The sequence below is a fragment of the Pipistrellus hanaki genome, assembly GCF_964339955.1.
Source record: "Pipistrellus hanaki genome assembly, chromosome: 11".
Lineage (NCBI taxonomy): Eukaryota > Metazoa > Chordata > Mammalia > Chiroptera > Vespertilionidae > Pipistrellus > Pipistrellus hanaki.
Window position 1 is genome coordinate 32,654,307 of NC_140513.1, and position 20,052 is coordinate 32,674,358.

The 20,052-nt window shown below is 39.9% G+C and overlaps 1 protein-coding gene across 6 annotated transcripts in view; it reads right to left on the minus strand.

The window, feature by feature from the left end:
• LOC311629945 (transducin-like enhancer protein 4) overlaps positions 1-20,052 on the minus strand; it is a 143,556-nt gene that overhangs the window by 59,894 nt on the left and 63,610 nt on the right. For 4 of the 6 annotated variants that reach the window (XM_084898549.1, XM_084898545.1, XM_084898550.1 and 1 more), the window contains 2 exons: positions 11,431-11,635; positions 10,174-10,190 (listed from right to left, as the gene is read on the minus strand). In XM_084898549.1, coding sequence (XP_084754675.1) covers positions 10,174-10,190; positions 11,431-11,635 — 222 coding nt within the window. The remainder of the gene's footprint in view (positions 1-10,173; positions 10,191-11,430; positions 11,636-20,052) is intronic. The other 2 variants (XM_084898546.1, XM_084898548.1) reach the window with 1 other exon arrangement.

A 20,052-nucleotide genomic window follows, 5' to 3' on the forward strand; every position in this document is an offset into this window, starting at 1 on the left:
TGCCCCCAGGTGGTCAGGGTGCTCCCACAGGGCTGGCCAGCGAAGCGGCAGTGGCGGGAGCCTCTCCTGCCTCCACAACAGCACTAAGGATGTCTGAAGGCACAGGCTGGGCTGAGGGAACCCTCCCCCCAGAGTGCATGATTTTTGTGCACCGGGCCTCTAGTTGAAAATAACAAGGGTGTGCAAAACAGGTGACAAGTGAGCATCTTGCAGGACAGGAGAAACTGAACTGGCTGCAGAGTGGTGCTGCACTCTGGAGGGAGGGGCGCCAGTCTCAAGAGGGGGGCAGGAGTAAGAAAGGGGAAGAAGTGAGGAAAATCCTGTGAGGAGAGGGGGAGTAACTAACCAAGGATTGCTCCTGAATGCTTTTCTATTTAGTCATTATTAATTCTATTCTCCCTAGGGCAAAAATGTCACCAGTTTAGTTTAAAATTTCTCTAAGTAAGGTCAGTCTAGGATACTACCCGATTTATCAAAACATCCCAGACAAGGCAGTCAATTCTGGAGTCTCATTCCAGACTAGTCCAATATAGTTTGGTTATAATCCCTGGGGGGGAAGATCCCCAGGGCGGAGGATCCCCAGGGCACAGACTGGGCATGGGTTTGGGGCTGGGACAAAGATGTAGAATATAACTCAGAGAACTTTCAAATCCTGACAACTGTGGTATAAACACAAGTGATTATTTCAATTTTCTCTAAAGATTATGTTTTTCAGGGCAGCCCAATAAACCCAATAATGCTCAGATTTACTAGAAAAAATTTTATTCATTTCCCCATGTACCAGAAAGTAAGCTAATAATGTCCTACTGAGAGTGTTGTCAGGCCCAATCCCTCCACTGCTGAATGCACTACCATGATAAAGCTCCCCTTACTTGCCATTCCACCATCCACTTCAGGGCAAGGCCCTGGGGACCGCTCCAGATTACCCCTCCACACACCATGTCACAGGCACAAGCAGGAGTGGCCCAATCAGTGCCAAGAAAAGAACAAACTAAAAGAGATTAATTCACAGATGTTCATGCATTTCACATACACTATGCCCCATGGTCGGTTGCTAGGGCAACGGGAGACCACCAGTATGCGCTTTATTGGCTTTATGAAGTGCGTCGCGGGGACTATAGTCCGAGAATGCTGCATAATAATAGTGTAGCTTTACTGAAGCCTTGTTTTGTGTTTATCCACTTTTAACCTTCTGAGTATTATCAAGAACATCATTATGCATAGCCTTCAAACCCCCTACCACCATCACCACCACCACCACCACCACCACCACCACCACCACAGCTGCCGCCTCCAAACTGCCACAACTTCTTTCTATCTAGGAACATTAAAATGCATCTCCTAGGGGGTCCATTTTGGGAAGATCCACGTTAAACTGCTCAACCAGTTCCACGGGGGGGGGGGGGGGGAGGAGGAGACACAACTACAACCATTTAAAGATCACTATATTAGTGCAGCCAACCATATCAACCATGCCTGAGCAGCACTAAAGCTATAAAACCAAAATACACACATGCCCCTTATTTCCTCAGCATCGGGAAGAACCTTGCTTTGCTTCCCCCCCTCCCTCCCCCCCACAGATGGAGCAGCAGAAACAGCAGGCTTATCAGCCCCAAGTCTCTTCCTATCAAACTGAATGTCCAACAGGATGGGAATGTTCGGCCTCTGCCTTGGTAGGGCGGTTGCGACAGCCACATGTGGCTTCTGAGCACTTGAAATGTGGCTAATGCAACTGAGAAACTGGGTTTTCAAATACCATTTCATTTAAACTAATTTAAATTTAAATAGCTTCATGTGGCTAGTGGCTATCATATTGGACGGTGGGGAGGTTTAGAGGCTTACCAGTGAAGGCTTTTAAAAGTTCATAAAAAGCTGTCTCTCCATGCCTTTATAGTTTCTGCTTAATTCATAAAAAAAAAAAAAAAAAAAAAAAAATTTAAAAAAAATATCTCCAAGTAAATGTACACAGTACAGTACTCAGGACTGTGGCTGCCACTCACTGTGCCTGTTCCAAACAGTTCTCAGCACTGGGCCTCAGCGACCTGGTTCTTTGTCCAAAAGGCCCAGAAATGAAGACTGACTTCCCCCCTTCCTCCCCTTCCCCTCCCCTTCTCCACTCAAGGTGGGAGGTTAAAATCACAAATGTCACAACTCTCAGAGCAGTAGCACAGATCAAGTGTTAATCTAAAGGGAAGGGGCGGCTGAGGGGGAGAATACAGGCTGATGGGGTGAGGGAGGATCTGGAATGAAGAGAAAAAAAATAAATCCAGTGAATAGATCAGTAGAAGCAACAGCTTACATTCAGATTCACAGGAGAAAGAACACACCGAGACAATCATTTCCTGGGAAAAGCTCAAGCCTAATGAGAATTTTACTCTGCTCCTTTATGTGACAACCAGCCCTTTTGTGGCACGGGCTTCCTGACTGACAGGAACCCAGGGCCCCTTAATAGGATTTCCATATTATTTCCAACACCTGCCCAGAAGTTATTTGTTTACATTGAAGGAGGCAAGATTCTCAAATCAGACATCTGCCTTCTAGTTCAGGCATATCTTAGGAAACCATCTAGAAAGCAGCTTTGTTACCATGGTGACATTTTTATTTTCCTCCTTTAGTTGGCTTAAAACATTAGCATTTCCAATTTTATTTTGTTGTTCAAAAGGCCAAATGTCGCCCAAGAAAACATAAGTTTAAAAAAAGATAAGTGAATGAAATACTCAAAATTTTCTAGAATGAAAATGATCAAAAGGAAAAATGCATAAAAATGAGGTGGTATTATAAGGCTGCTCTCATTTTGTAGCATCATTAACCTGTTTACCTAACCACCTCGTTGGTCCTTACACTTGAACATTTAACAACTTGAAAAGTAAAGATTTGGGGAAAATAGTTCAAGAATCCTTAGGGTGTGACACAATTCATTAATGAGTCGTTTTCATAAAAAAGAATTCCTCAAGCTCACCTATCTCCTTATCTTTGTAAGTTCACTTACAATACTTAAGCCATTTTCATGTCCATCTTACTGCCTGAAATTCAGTCCAGGAGAGGGTTATAAAGAACAGGAAAGAGTAAGCTTTTCATGAACATTCAGTGGTTGAAGAGGAGACAGAATATCAAGCAGTGTGAGGGAAGACAGGCAGACTGTGCGTGAGTGGAGTGTGTGAGTGTGTGAGTGTGTGAGTGTGTGTGTGTGTGTGTGTGTGTTGATGCTGTTGTTTTCCTGCTTCTCAGGAAGCAAAACCGGAGGCCTCACAGAACCTCGGGGAGAGGGGACTTGACCACTAATTACAACTATTACACATAAACATATATTAAAGTTTTAATACTAATACTTAAAGCTTAAAGTGTTTTTAAAGCAGTATGCTTTATTACATACAGAAATAAATGGATTGTTTCTGCATAATGAATCTGATCAACTTAAAGTAATATTTTATTCAATATTTAGATCATTTCTAAGATTTATAGTTTTGATTTGTCATATCTAATGTCCAGCATTATTTAACCTTGAAATATGATTGTATTACTTTCATTTAAGAGCAAGCTTATTTAAAAGAATTACACAGAAAGTATTACTCAGCAAACTTCTTTCTAGCCCTCTTTCATGAAGCCGGAATTCTGCTTAGTCCTGTCCCAAAGCAGTTGCCATGGTAATAATTAGATATGACTCCTCATCATGTCCAAAATTATAACTTTTGTTAGCAGTGGCCCCCAAGTAGAGTCTTTAATCCAGAATTACTTTAAATCACTGTAGAACAAAATATTTAAGTTGGATACAGGTAGTTGTCACAGCAGAAATTATTTAAGAATGCAAGAAATGAGAGAATAGTTTATGGGAAAATGTTAGTATAAGAACACAGAAAAGGTGAACAGTTCTTTGGAAGAATTATTTACATTTTGAGAAGCAAATGTGAAATTCAAGTGTCAGTTATATAAAAGTTTATGGTGTAGTATTTTTGCAAGACATGAAATACATTCTAATTAAGAAAATTAAAGACAATGGACATCAGGATGAAAACGTTTGTTATAACTAAGAGGGTTCATTTATGGAGGAAAAGAATTAAACCACACTTGACAAAAATCAGCTTGAAAATGCAGACCCCACTACCAGCCCACCCCTGTTAATTAATATTTGTTCTGGTACAAGAGGGCACAACAAACAAGCATGTCTCCCCCAATCATGCTCACCACTTATGGACTGGCTATGCCCTAAAGATATTTATTCATCTATTGGACAAACAATTACAACGTATTTTCTGGAATTAAAGCACCTGTTACATTTCACTAACCTTACACACCCAGAGGCAGGTATCAATTAATACTGAACAAAGTACTGCATCATAAACCCACAGAATAAAACTTCCTGATTGTTCTTTGATAAGGTAATTCTAAATAGTAAAATACATGGTAGAAACAAATGTCTCAGCAAACAATTAAAAAGCAACAGTGGTACCGAAACAGTGAACTTCAAATAACCAGTTAAACATTAAATGCTTAAAAGGCATAATTTAAAAGACTATTCCCCTAACAGCCTAACACCCAAAATGAAATATAATTACTGTTGTAATTATTTGGCTAATAATATGGCTAATTTTATTGCTGAAACATACCCTTTGGTATAAGATTTTTACTGTAAAATTCATTTCTAGGATTGCGTTGAGTAACCTAAGAAAATATCCACATTCCAAATGTGTAGAGAGTATCTTGGAGATCCAGGAAGTTAAGTAACTTGCCCATTGACACACAACTTGCCTAAAGGAAGAGAGAGAGGATATCTAGCACAATGTCAGGGTTTTCCTAATTCTATTGTAATTCCTTTCTCAAACTAATCCTTGATTTGTCCTAAGAACTTCCACAAAGAAGATTGATTCTTGCCCTCAAGGAGCTAAAAATTTAGTGGGAAAGAATTTTACTCTGTGGGAAACAGACATCAGGGACACCACCTACAAGGAAATAATTTTGCTTAATATATTTTTAAAACCCTACTTAAAAATATACTTTGAAAGCATATCTTAATACTTATGTTTGGGAAGTGGACTTGAATTTTAAGCACATCACAGTCTGTGTTTAAACATTAAAGGATGCAAAAAGAATTCTGTTTATGATCATTTATTGGTGATCAGCATACATTTCTAGATATTTTACTGCCTTAGTTATTGGTAAACTTCATTAAACTAGTCATCACTAACATGTACATACAAATCTAGACTTAGCTCTTCTACCAACATGGCTATCCATCTCCTACTGGCTCCCCTTTCCTCCAGTGGTTTCTTCTCTGGTATTCTCCCACACAGTTCATGCCAAGGGGTAAACGTACTAAAGGCACCTCTTCCTCAAACTGATCTTCCTCTGAGGCAGGAAAAATGGGGGTGGTGGACCAAGTCACACAGGTCACACAAGATCCTGGACTATAACCCTGACCATTAAAAGTCTGAATTTACAAAGAGAAGAGACAAGAGATGTAATCATTCTGTTAATTCAGACTAAAAACCCACTTTCACCTTAACACCAATTAATGAGAGCAAAAGTTCTTTTTTTGGTCTGAAGCATACACTTCAATTTGTACAGAAAAACAGCTTTAGTCTAATTTCCCATTGATAAACCTTTATTGTCACCAGAAAATAAGTGAAGAGACAAAAGTAAAAGCAATGCATGATAGTTTAGTGATCTACAAAGAATTTACACCAAAATATAGCTGAGGCTGAATAAATAGGCATTGCCTTGAAACAAGTAATGAAAGGATTATTATGGAAACACTTAAAAACAAAGAATCCATATAGGAGGAGAAAAAGCTTAACATATACACACTCACAGAAAAATATTCAGCTTGAAAAATAACTGTGTACAGGGTGGGGCAAAAGTAGATTTACTGTTGTGAGTATGCAAAACAGTTTATTCTTGAATTATTTATTAATTATTGTGTTATTTTCCCTACAAACTGTAAACCTACTATTGCCCCCCTCTATATATTAATTTTTTAAAGCACACAATTCATATTTATCCTAGCAAAAATTTCAAAAACTATAGAGTTCAATATTAGAGGATTGTGTGGAAACATACTCAAACAGTGCAGATGGCATGTTAAAATGGTAGTGTTCCTGGAGATAAATTTGGTAATGTATAAGTCACTAAAAATGATCATACTATTGGATGACCATACAGCATTTTGGGGAAGATATTCCAATGAAATAATAAAAATATATAATACCACTTAGAGTTAAGAAAGTTACTAATGCTATATTTTACAAATAGAACAAGGCAAATCCCTCACAGACCTGACTTGAGGAGGTTACTGTGTTCAGGAGGATCATTTAGATACATATAAAGGATTTATGAAGTAATAAAACATACAAAATAATACCAAGTTAGGAGAGACCATAGGGGTAATCAATAGCTGGTGATAGTGAATTTTGCTCTTTATATTCAAGCTGGTCTTGATTTTGGTGCCTATTTTTTGCTCGAAGGTATTAGAACTGTCAGACATTTGGAGGGAGGTGGATAATTAGACTAATTTCTCAACTTCAAATTCGTACTGAGATTTAGGCAATTTGTCCTTCACAGCTCTGAATCATCATTCTCATTCCAGCCACTCAGATGAAAACTGACAGTGATGTGAGGAAACAATCACTCCTTCATGAGCTGGCACCTCAAGCGATTAGGAAGCAATTGGCAGCAGGTGGGAATGTCCTCTCGGCCACCACTTGTAGCCAAACAACTTCTACCTCTCAGCCCTCAGTAGGAGTGATGGACAGGAGGAAAGGGAAGGTCCCCAGAACAGACTTCCTTGGTTTTCACCTATGTCTTTCATGGGATGGATGAGAGAAATGGTTTATTTTGTGTGTGTTTTTAATATATTTTATTGATTTTCCACAGAAAGGACGAGAGAAGGATAGTTAGAAACATCGATAAGAGAGAATCATTGATCAGCTGCCTCTTGCACACCCCCTACTGGCGATGTGCCTGCAACCAAGGTACATGCCCTTGACCGGAATCGAACCTTTCAGTCCGCAGGCCGACGCTCTATCCACTGAGCCAAACCGGTTTCGGCGAGATAAATGGTTTTAAACGCTCACTCTAGAAGGCTGTAAGAAGACCGCACCCAGAAAAGAGAAGTGGGAACCTATTTGGAGGCTTTATAGAGCTTTGGGCTTTCTACTCTACCACTAAGCATGGGAGTGGATCATGGTCTGTTTCTTGCCATTTTAAGCTCCCAAATCTGGGGCTTACTGTTGGGCATATGGAGTCACTGGATAGCCAAGTGACAAGCAGATTGTCAACAACCCTAGAACACACACCATTCTGGTTTCTTATCACCAAATAAGTTGATTCTTGGGCTCCTACAGTGCTTTCTCCTTTAGGTCCATATTTACATTCACCACCAGTGTTGACAAACTTCAGATACAGGCCTGCAAATAACAGGCTTAGGAATGAACTTGGCTACTGGAGATATAGAAAACAAGATCAATAAAGCCAGTAGCATGTGGTCTAGTGTCCACAAAACTTTTAAAAAAGGGGAAAAAGCTCAACACTTTAAAAGGAGAATTTTATTCATTTTATTTGACACCTAAAGGTAAAGCACTTTAATTACCTGAATCTTTACATTGTTTATATTTATATTTTATGAGCTATTCTGACATCTGCACTGTTTAATAATCTGTAACATCAAGAAAACATTTAAAGTGTCTTTCACAATTAAACCTATCCACAACCTTGCATAAATCAAAATTTTGCTACCATATCAAAATGTTACACTGGGGCTGTATAACACTACCCACATCCTCATTACATGCAACACTAATTACTACCAGCAGATTCAGAATTTTCTGCACATTAGAGGCTTTTAGAGGAGCTATAAAAAATTTCAGGCACCATTAATTTAAATTTGTATTGAAATTTCCTTTTGACAGATGGCCAAAAATTACTTATTATTTAGAGTACCAGAGCTGCCTGTTTGCACATTAGAAGAGGAAAGGGAAAAATTAAAAGCAAGAAGGAAATTTATGTCACATTCATTACCTGTTAAATGTTAAGGAGCATTATCCTGCATGAATAAATTATTCCATACAAGCCTGACTACAGCTGCAGGCAAGTGGCACGCTCTGGCTGATAAAAACCATCTTAAGTCACACTGCAGACAATCGTAAAAAGCCGCTCTTAACCAGGAACCACTTACAGGATGAGAACGATGGATGGAACAAGCTACTAACTGCTTCTCTGAGTGTCACAGAACACAATTACGAAAATTAGCAAACTATTTCACCTTGCAAAGCCATAGGACAGCTCCAAAGGTGACTCGCTGACTTCAAATTTTGGAATGATACCCCCTGCTCCAATCTATTTGTGGCTACCATTCCATAACAAATCAAGAAAAATCATCCACCTCTATTTCCTTTTTGTTTTCCCCCTGGTTTCTAGCCATTTAGGAATTCACTCCCAGACTCATACTGAGTGATTATAGATGATTTCAAAATGCACCCTACTCTAGTGTGAGGGAATATCAAATGTAATTAACACAAAAGTGTGCACTGAAGTGTAAATATTTTCACAGTCTTCTGGGAGTGGGGCAGGAGAGGAGGTTTTTGTTTAGTTCACTGGCCTGACTAAAGGTATGTATTTATCATAAAAAGGCAGGGACTGTTTATATTATAGCCTCAGAATAACTAGACAGGCTTTCCGATGGCTGCTATCAGCTAATCCTGGTCAGTGTATTTACTCACTACTGCCTAAGCACACATGGGTGGAACATTTACTATAGACTAAGAATGCTTTTTAATCTATGTATTGATATGCATATTATATAACAAAATACAACTGTAAATGCATTAATTAAGTAATTCAATGTGTGTTCTAATTGTAAATGTTGACATTTCTATGGGTGGACAGATGCCCTTTCAAATTACAAAGATTCTTGGTGGGTAGAAGTTATTAATTTTTATTTTCCATTATTTAAGGCCTTTGGTAAAAACCCTATTTCCCTTTGATTGAATAAGGACAGAAATAAAGAGGCATTCCAAGTGACAGCAGAAGTGGCTCCAAGGGAAGATTTCATTCTTCATTCATAACTTCATTAAAAACTGCAAGAGATCTCACTGCCTATGCTCCTAAATATTCAACTGTGAAATGCAAAGTAACTGACAGCATCTGTACTTTGGCCATCGCTTGAGAACTGACCTGACCTTCCTAATTTACACAAAACACAATGGCATACACAATACAATTATACATAATCAGTACCATATTTACATTGTGCCTGGCTCAAAAGTGATCAAGCAAATTTCATCCTATTTTACTCATTTCCTGCCATGGTAGCCTGTTCTTCTTATTTGCTTACTATATAAAATCAGGGATCTTTAGCATATCCTATTCTGGTATTACACAAGCATATCCAAATCATTAGGTCCTTAATACTCTTCATCTTTCCTTAAAACTTGTTTTCAGAGATACAGAAGGCAAGTAAGACAGATACAAAACTTAAGGAGAATAACTTGCTATACTGGAAACCAAGATGTTAATGAAGTAAAAAAACAAAACAAAAAAAACTAGAGGCCCAGTGCACGAAATTCGTGTTAAGGGGGTCAGCCCTCGCAGCCATGGAGGCTTACCTCAGCCCTTTCAGCCACATTTAGAGAATGATTTAGTGGGCCTTACCAAATAGTGGCTAGCCACATTTTTGGACTACTTTCAGTTGGCTGTATGGTCTAATTAGCATATTATGGTTTTATTTTTATAGATTATTTCTGGTGAAGAAAAATGCTTTTAAACAAATGTTTGTTAAGGAGTTTTGTAGGATGAAATTATTTCCCAAAATACGAGACTAATGCATATTTCCTTATAAACTAATTTATTTACTTCATTATTTATTTATCATATATCCAAAATCTGAAGAAAATCAGCTTTTGCATTGGTTTGTTTTTCATATGTCAAGACATAAGAAAATGAGCAATGCAAGCCAGATCTCATAATTCAATCTTGGTATATAAATCTAATTCTGATAGAGAAATGGGACTAATATTTTCAAAAAATTTAACAACACAACTGAAAGTAATCCAAAAATGCAGCTAACCACTATTTGGTAAGGCCCACCAAATCATTCTCTAAATCTCAAATCCATTACTCGATATACTCAGATCACTCTGAGCCCCTTATAATCATTCCTTCGCCTGTGAATTTGAGTCCTACCTTGATGGAGTCTCTGTCTGCAGGCAGAACAGCAACAACACATGTAGATCAAGTGGTGGGAAGAAGGAAAAAGGAAAAGAACTAGTTAGTTTACATAAAAACATACATTTATCAAACCTGATCACTGCTAAATCATAAATGGCACAGATGTCAACTTTGCGATAAATTATCAATACTACTCAACCAGATTCACAAAGGCCAATCTACCTCTGACACAATTTTGGAAACTAAAGCTGGATATTCCTATTCATATTCTTATCAACTTCCCCATTTATGAAAGTGTTTATAATTATGCCTTAGCTCAGAACCATAACAGTGAGATAACTGGCTAACAAATATTGCAGTGCTTCTAACATCAGAGATGGGAAATTTATTTCATGTGATAAATATCTTTTACCCCGGATTATAATTCATGGTAATGACATTGCAACAGGAGGAGGTAAGAGGTTTTAATTATGAACCACCCTGGTGCTAAAAGTAAATTCCCACAAAGGAAGGCTGGGAGAGACCTTTTCATTTGCTTTTCTACCATTAACTAATAAAAGCTATTAGTAAGCACCATACAAACATAAAGTCACATCAAAGGTATCTGCACCATCATTTACTTTAGTGGAGGGAGGAAAACAACCTGAAGAGCAGAACTGGTCTTTAAATCAGATATGCTGCACAAACAATTGTGTTTTTATAGAAAGAAGTGAGTTAATTTCATGCTTGTAATCAGACTGGATGAGAAATGTAGTTATAGCAACAGATTCACTAATTTGGGCTATATTTCCTTAATTACTCAGACTACTAAAACTGTTTTCATACCTGTGAGATTTTTACTGTACTATATAGGCTGATCTGATTTATAAATAATAATTGATTCTATCAAACAATAAAGTAAGCCTTTATCAGTAAGTCTTTCCCCAAAATAGATTTGATGAAAATAAGCTATTAATGACACTCACTATTTCAAACACAGAGCATTGTGGGATTTCATTATTGATTTAGACTCAGAGAACATAGGGGATAGTAGCAAGAGATCAAAGGTAATAACTAAGAAACAGAACCCCTTACCTAGGAGGAGTGCATTAACTCTTGCCAACCACTAGGGTATCTTTTGGCAAAAGTCTGCTTCCAATAACTAATTTACCTTCCAGCAGAAATCCTTTGTTTAGTCAATGGTAAAATTAAATCCAGAGAGAAACAGAACAAACAATGGCATGAGCAGCAGGTAGGTAATGTCAGACTGACATCTCACAGAGAATGGCTCACCTCTTTGGTGATCACTGTCATGGTGCTTCTTCTCATCTTTAATTGGAAGGTGGGACTGGCCTCCCAGGGCACTGGAGAGGGCCAGAAGGCCGGCACTGCTACCAATGGGTGGAATGGTAGGAGGCGGAATCCCCGAAGGGTGTGGGGTCAGAGGCACAGGCAGAGCATGTCCATGTGATAAATGCTGGGCCTGGAGTTGTTGCTGCTGTGAAAAATGAGACAAAGATATTGAACTTGTTCCCTAAATCTGCACCTGCCCCCACCCAAATAAAAGGAGAGAAAAGACATACGATAAGATCATGGAAAACTCAGCACCCATGAAGGAAAGATTTAACCTTTATATAGATTTTTAAAAAGGAGGGAGAAAGATGTTTAATGGAGAAATGTTGTCTTTTGACTTAGATTTGAGGATTGTACAATGCAATGTAAATAACTTAATTTTTAAATAGTGAAATTATCTAAGTAACTTTTAATAGCCAAAATTCAGCTTTCTTTAATAAAGCATCTGTGTTTTGTTCTCCAAAACATAAGGCCGCACCAACATGCATTTCTAATCAAAACATATACGTGACTAACTGTTAAAGCAGTTATGTTGAACAAAAAAAGCTGAAAACTGAGAAAATTAGTGTTAAACAGTTCTCCCAGAATCACTGCACAGCATGCAGTGTGAGTTAATTTGAAAGAGAAAACCTGAATTAACAACCCAGAGAAGGAAACTGGTTGCAGCCACCGTTTTAAGCCCCTTTAAGTGTCCTCAGCGGTACTTAAGCAAATTACTAAAGAAAATCTAATGTAGCAAGGCTTGGGTCCTCCTGTAGGCTTGCTCAATAATGCTGAAATAATTGGGCACTCTGTGCACGTTTAGTGATGCTCGAATGAAAAGCTAGAGCCTGCCCTTGTACTCTTCCCCGGCAGCCGCCTCTGTGTTGTGACAGGTTTATCTGAGTGGGACTGTGAGGCATGCACCAGTAACTGTGCTGACAAGAGTTTAAAGTCATTTTTACCAGCATACTGGCAACACACGGAGAAAGCCCTTGAGAGGCTGGAATGGGAGTGCTTGACCTTAGCAGAGGCCGCATCTAGATTGAGGCTGCATCAAGCTTGGCTGTGGGCAGGCCTTGCTGCCTCTTCTAGTGGAAAGGGGGAGGGGAGAAATGACAGGAGGATGTTGAGTTAATATGTCCCTCAACAGAAATCCCTTCAACTTGAGACCCTGCTTAACAATGTTCCATGAGAACAAGTGCTGAGAAATTCTCTAACTTCTGTAGTGATTACATTTTAATTAATGCCTTTAAATAAATTACCTGCCAGGGCCATCCTCTGATAGCCAATATAATTTCCTATAATTTTCTAAGCAGAATTTCACAAAATAGCTTATTAAAAATATGTAGGGTGGCAAATTCTGCCTCCCTTCACTGGTAAGAAGGATCCTGAAGTGTGTTTATTTTTAAAGAAAGTACTTGAAAGAAAAAAATAAGATTTTTTTTCTGCTCCCAAAATTACTTCTATTTTCTTCCTCTTCCTCTCTAATGGCTTCCTGTGTGTGTCAAGACTACAAAAGCGAAAGCATAGCACTAATTACTAGCTCTTTTCTCCAATTGACCGGCACCTATATTCTGGCTTCTCTAGTAAGGTACTATCACTTCTAAGTCAAGTTGACATACATAAGATGGAAAAATCAGTGCCATGCATGATCCAGATACTCTACCCTGCCATGCCCACACCCAAGACCTGCCAAAGCAATAACTAACTGCCTAGTTCAAAATAATGTATTTCTTCATTTGTGTGGCCAAATTCATGTTCATAATTCTTTATGTACTGTTATTTAGTTGGGACCAGAAAGTAGGAGCACACAATCACAGTTTCTAAATGTGTTGAAAATAATGCCTATGAAGAAAACAAGGCCTTCAGGTAAATATATGGCAAATTTATTTCAAGACCTTGTTCAACTGAAATTGCCAGAAAATTGCTCCAATTTTCTTTCTCCTCTAAATCCCCTAATACTTTGTGTGTATGGATTGAGCACGTAGCTACTTTCTCAGACCAGAGTTCTATTGGCAAGCATTTATTAAGAGCCAGCATGTATGTCTCTCTGATCATCTTTCCTAGACTCTAAAGCTCTATGAGAACCTACATCTGACACAAACTCTAGATGACTAAAGGCACTGAGACACTCATATAATATCTGAGCTATTTAAAAAGATACATCTATTTCTTTAGACATTAAAAAAACAAACAAACCTGCATCCAAAAGCAACACCTTCAGAGATACAGGTGTTTCACTTTTATTCTTTTCTTATAGCACAAAAAAATAAGCACCAACATTTCCATTTTTCCATCTGACCAGGAACTTTTCAAAGGCAAAAACTATACCCTATTCTGTCTGTTGCACATGCCATTCGTAGTGAACACTTCTTGGGATCCTCACTTGTGCTCTATTCTACCTCAAAAGAGCTCTAACACTACCTTACCCTCTTCTTCCCTATGCCCTAGAGAAAGAGGCCCCCCTTTCCCACCAAGGCTGACCCTTCCTCACCTGCACAAGTGGGGTCATCTTTCCCCCTCCTTGTCTCATTGCTCCATCAGTTCTACATCTCTCTCCCCCGCATCTTCATTGTTCTGCCACTAATTGTGTCCTTCTGCTTGCAAACTTAATACCAGGGTCCCTAACATTTTGCTTAAGATGAACTGCCTATCTAATGCCAAAAGAACTTAGGGTAGCCTTTTTCCAGGAGGGAAAAAAAAATGTATTTTAATGAAATTTTGTGTCCTTCATTGCCCCTAAGAGTGCCTTACACATTAATTGGCACATAAATATTTTTAAATTTAATTAAAATAACCATCTTTTGCCCTCTCCAGCTTCTGCCATATACACACACACACACACACACACACACACACACACACACACGAGGCCCAGTGCACGAATTCAGGCTGTGCCCCTAGCTGGAGGCAGCGGACGCGGGAGGTTGGCTGGCCAGCCTCATCCCTGATCAGAGTTGGCCAGTCGGCCTTCCCCCAATCGGGGAGCAGGGGAGGAGGTGGGTGCTGGCCAGGGAAATAGGTCAAGAGCCTCCAGTGTTTGGCCAGCTGGTCCTGTCCCCTGGTCAAACTCCCGATCGATCTCCCAGCAGAGGGGACAATTTACACACACACACACACACACACACACACACACAAACACAAACACACACACTCTCTAGAAGGCCAGTGCATGAAATTTGTGCACTCGAGGCAGGGGTTGGGGGGATCCCCTCAAGCTGGATTGTGAGAGAGCTCAGGCCAGGCCAAGGGACCCCACCAGTGCATGATCGGGACCAGGAGGGATGTGGAAGTTGGCCAGCCAGGGAGGGACTATGGGAGGGCTCCAGAGTGTGTCTAGCTCATCCTGCTCAGTCCTGATTGGCCGGACTCCAGCAGCAAGCTAACCTACTGCTTGGAGCATCTTCCCCCTGGAGGTCAGTGCACATCATAGCAACTGGTTGACCGATCAACTGTCTGCCCCCTGGTGGTCAGTGCATGTCTTAGCCAAGTGGTTGAGTGGCCTTAATATATCATTAGCATATTATACTTTATTTGAATGGCCAACTGGACGACCAGACACTTTATCCTTGTCTTTGCACAAACTTCTTTTAAAAGCAGATTACACTTTTCAACATGCCACTTCCTCTCTAACTCCCTGTAAACTAGATTTCAGGCCCACCATTCTCATAACCCTGATGACCATTCAGACAGCAATTACTTCAGTTTCCTTCTCTCTGACAAGCCTGCAGCCAAAGGCAGCATGTCCTGCTGCTGACTGGCTCCCCGACCTGCCTAGGGATCCCTGCCACCACCAGGACAGCTCTGCAACTCTCTGTCTGGGCCCCTTACATCTCCTTCTGGGCTTTTTCTTCTCCCATTTACTAGAGGAGAAGAGCTCTAAATCTTTTGCTCGTCTCCCATGCTCCAGTATCTCTGGTCTAGTTTCTTGCCAGACAGTTCCACTTGGCAGTCCAGCATTTTCTGAAAATGAAAATGTTTAACACAAATCCCCTAAGTAATTTCTACTGGGTCAAGATATCTATCAGTCACCATCAATTCGTCTTTCTTTTGTGCTCCTCTACTCATAAACACTGACTCCTGTCCATTCTAAAATAACCTTTTATTTCTACTGCCACCACACTAAGTCAGACCCTATCATCCTATACTTTGATTACCACAAGTCTCCATTAGCTCATTTCCATTCCAATCCTGCATTATCATGGGAAATTTCTTTTTCAAAATTCATGTCATCTTTCCTCTTAGAACAACCTCTCCATTACTTATCTGAATTAAGTTGCACTCACCGATTCCAGCTCAGCTCATGTTTCATCTGTTCTGCAAAGACTTTTTCAAATACCCCAAGTGTCTGCTGTTTTACAGGGCTCCTGGTACCATTCACTGATATAAGCTGCCTTTTAATGGCACAGTTATCCATCTTTTTAAGAATAAGAAGACCTGACTTGCCAATAAGATTGCAAGACTCTGAAATGAAGAGACCAGTATCAGGCCTCTTTGCACCCCTGGTACCTAGAGCACCACTATTTGGACATATGAATGTGTATTTAAAGCATTTGATGAATTAAATTTCTACTAAATATGAAGAGAGTTCCTGATTACCTTTTACCCAGCTAATGTTATCATTTTATATAAGCATATATTTTTATCAAAACTAAAAAATTAACATAAGTACATTACTATTGATGATCAGATCATAAACTTTCTTCAGAGTTCCCCAGTTTTTCCACTAAAATCATGCTCGAAGATGTTCCAGTGCATTCAGAGAGGTTCTGAGTTTTCCCTTATCATTCCAAAATAATCAAACCGTTTGCTGGGGTGTGGCTGGCCTGCAAACCACCACAGGCCCCTCGCCCAGGCCACCCCATACCACAAGGGAACCCCCACCCTGATCAGGGACACCCTTCAGGTGTCAAACAAGCTGGCCCCCACCTGTACACTAGGCCTCCTTCTTATCTAATAAAATAGTAATATGGGGTTTGACCATCACTCCAACACACAAGCTGGCTGCCCCCATGTGGTCAAAGTTCCTGCCCCCATGTGGACACAAGATGGCCACCATAAGATGGCCAGCAGGGGAGGACAGTTGAGAGGGACCAGGTCTGCAAGGGAGGGCAGAGGAGGCAATCAACGCGGCAGGGGAGGGCAGTTAGGGGTGGCCAGGCCGGCAGAGGAGGGAAGTTGGGGGCAAACAGGCTGGCAGGGGAGCGGTTAGACATCGATCAGGCTGACATTGGGTAGTTAGGGGGTGATTAGGCTGGCAGGTAGAAGTGGTTAGGGGTAATAAGGAAGGCAGGCACGCGAGAAGTTGGGAGCCAGCCGTCCTGGATTGTGAGAAGGATGTCCCACTGCCCGTTTAGACCCTATCCCAGTAGGATAGGGTCTAAACGGGCAGTTTAACATCCCTTGAGATGTCCCAGATTGGAGAGGGTGCAGGCTGGGCTGAGGGACACCCCCCTATCCCGTGCACAAATTTCGTGCACTGGGCCTCTAGTGTAAGATAAATCCCCACTCATAATAATTATAATTCTGCAATTTAAAAAGTTTTACTTCGGAAGAAAAAAATCAAAACTACCAAGCCAAAGAATCAAAGAGGAGGGCACAGACCAATTAAATATTTAAATAAGATACACTCTATGTAACCAAAATTGAGAAACTAGGCAGAAGTTTTCTTTCCACCACCCTGAATTTCTTCTACACTATCAACAGCAGAAGAAACCTTAAAATCCTGCTTAAAAGCAATGATACCCAGTAGCAAAGAGAATACTTAGTGCCATATCTCAGTTGCTTAAAAAAAAAAAAAAATAGGCGAGCAAGAAAGCTGTGTATAGTCTAATGAGGAGTGACAAATAGGACAACGAACAAAATAGGAGTATTCATTGGCAAAACTTTAGACAATATAAGCATCATAAATAATAATAACTGTAATAGATTATAACACATTTCTAACAAGTTTCTAGGACTGAGCTGCTTTAGCAAATTAATCAAACCAAAGAAGGGGTTTGTTGGCAGCACAGAAGACAACCTGGACTTGCAACTGGCATCTGAAGTGGGGGTGGTGAGCTATGTCGTAGGGCTAAGCCCTGAACCTGTGGAATCTAATGCTATTGTCAGGTAGCATCAGAATTGAGGTGAATGGTAGGGTTCCCAGATAGTGTCAGAGAATAGCTTGGTGGTGTGGTAAAACCACCCCACATTGGAACTGAAATTGAGTGCAGAATTTTACAAACCAACACCAGCCCATGTGAGGCCCAAGAAAAAGTCATGGGGATCTATCAGCATTGAGAATGGAGCACAAGTCCCTACCATCCAGTCCAGTGGTATACTGGCTATACCATCAGGACCTTGCCTAACTAGGGAGGTCTTAACCTAATCATTTATTCATAAGAATCAATAGAGACAGCCACTCTGGGAAATGAGTTGAACTGCCACCTGAAGGATGAGAATGAGAGCACCTTGCAGAGAGCAGGGAGAAGAGAATCAGAGATGAGAGAAAAGCAGTTGCAAAGGCCCAGAATAGGAAAGGCCCTGTAGCGACCAAGGGAGAAAAAGGAAGTCTGGTGGGAACCCAGCGAGCAAGAGAAAGTGTGGTACAATGCAAATATAACGGAAATCAGATTATGGTTTCAGACTCACCTAAGAATGCTGAGACCTTTAGGCTGTGGTGAGTTTTTTTTGGTTTTAAGATAGATTTTTAGTTTGTAGTTACTGGTATAAACTGGGTCATAATCATGTGTTGGCTATGTGTTAACAAATATCTTCTCTCAGTTTCTGGCCTGCCTTTTCCTTTTCTTTAGGATGTCTTTTGATAAACAGATGTTTTTAATTTTAACTGAGCAATATTAGCAATCTTTTTTTCTTATAGTTTGAGCTTTTTGTGACCCAATAAGAAATGCTTTTCTACCCCAAGATTTAAAAAAAAAGGTTCTTTTTCTTAAAAGGTCTTTTTTTTTGTTTTTGACTCCTGCACATGAGATAAGTAGATCTAATTTCACTTTTAGCATAAAAATAACTATCCCCCTGGTACTATTTACTATTGTCTATCTTTCCCCACAACTGAGATGGTCCTTCTGACATTCGAGTGGACCTATTGTGGAGTACTTTATTTCATAAAGACTAGTAAGTCTTCAGCTGTGAGGAAGGCTGAACAGAGCCCCTGGAATGCTTTACCTTCCAAAGTAGGAAGTAGGCCCTGTTCTGCCTGCAAGAAAATACATCCCCAAGCCTGCCCCAACACTTATCTTTGGCTCCAAAACCATTCTGAGGTTATTAGCTGAAAGAAACGCAAAAGTAACCTCTGAGCTTTCAATCCCAGTAGACAGCAGCTTAAGCTGTCTTTCTCCCCTCAACAGTTTCTTCTCCCAGATTATTACTGTGTCTACAAATTGCTTTGGGTCAACCCAGAAACACTCTGGGGAAATAAGTAAATAAACATACAACATGACTGCCACTTTGCTTTGGGACCATAGTGACACTTCCCTTACTGGTCACACAAGACCATCTGGGCCAAGACAAAGACTCCCCTTTTTTATGAATCTAGCAAAGGGGAAAATGTATGAGAACCACAAAGAGCAGACTAGCTGTGGAGTAAAAGGGGTTCAAGAAATGTGCTATTTTTAGTTTTTCTACAAAGTCTAGGGTGGGGGGGAGGGGGAAGGGGTTCCTCTAAATTCTTGATAATTATTAGGTCAACATTGTTATTTAAGTTTGTAATATTACTACCCTGCTTCCCCGAAAATAAGGCAGTGTCTTATATTAATATTTTCTCCCAAAGTTGCGCTAGGTCTTATTTTCAGGGGATGTCTTATCTTTCCATGCACTAGGTCTTATTTTCGAAGGATGTCTTATTTTTGGGGAAACACGGTATATCCCAAGAATTAGCTGTTAATTAGACCGGATTAAATAGGGTAGACAAAATTTTCTCAAGATGGAGAAATGGAGGCAATGAAATAATTTTAAAAATATGCTGGCAATGCCTATGGTTCTAAACTAATAATCCTTAACTGGCCTCTGGTGTGAGCCTTTTATTGCTCTCCTCTACCAGTCATCTCCCTCCCTCTCTCACTGCTCCTCATTCACCTAGTAACTGCTACCCCATTCCCACTCCCCTTGTCCTTGGATCATAAATTTATATAAATATGACTTAACCATCTATGTATGTATCCTTCTCAAGAAACTAGAAACACCAAAGAGGCAGGGACCAGCTCTCAGTAGTCATTGTGCCCAGAATTTTTAAGCAGTGATTTTCATCTCATGGCTCACATATATTACTAAAATTCTGAGGCACACCAAAAACTTTATTTTTTACCAATCTGACAAAAAAAAAAAGTACAGCTTTTAATTCATTCACATTGGATGGCTATTGTCATTTTCTTTATTTGACTAGAGGGGAAAATAGGTAGGGCTTGACTAAATAGTCAAGTATTGCATGTTTTTAAAATACATGCAGAACACCAGTTAAAAATCACTGCTTTAAATGATGACTCCATGAATAGGAACAATCAGTAACAAGTAAAGTGAAGGAATATTTGCTTGCATGTTTTCTCTTCTGATATAACTACATAAATTGCTGGCTCCAATTAT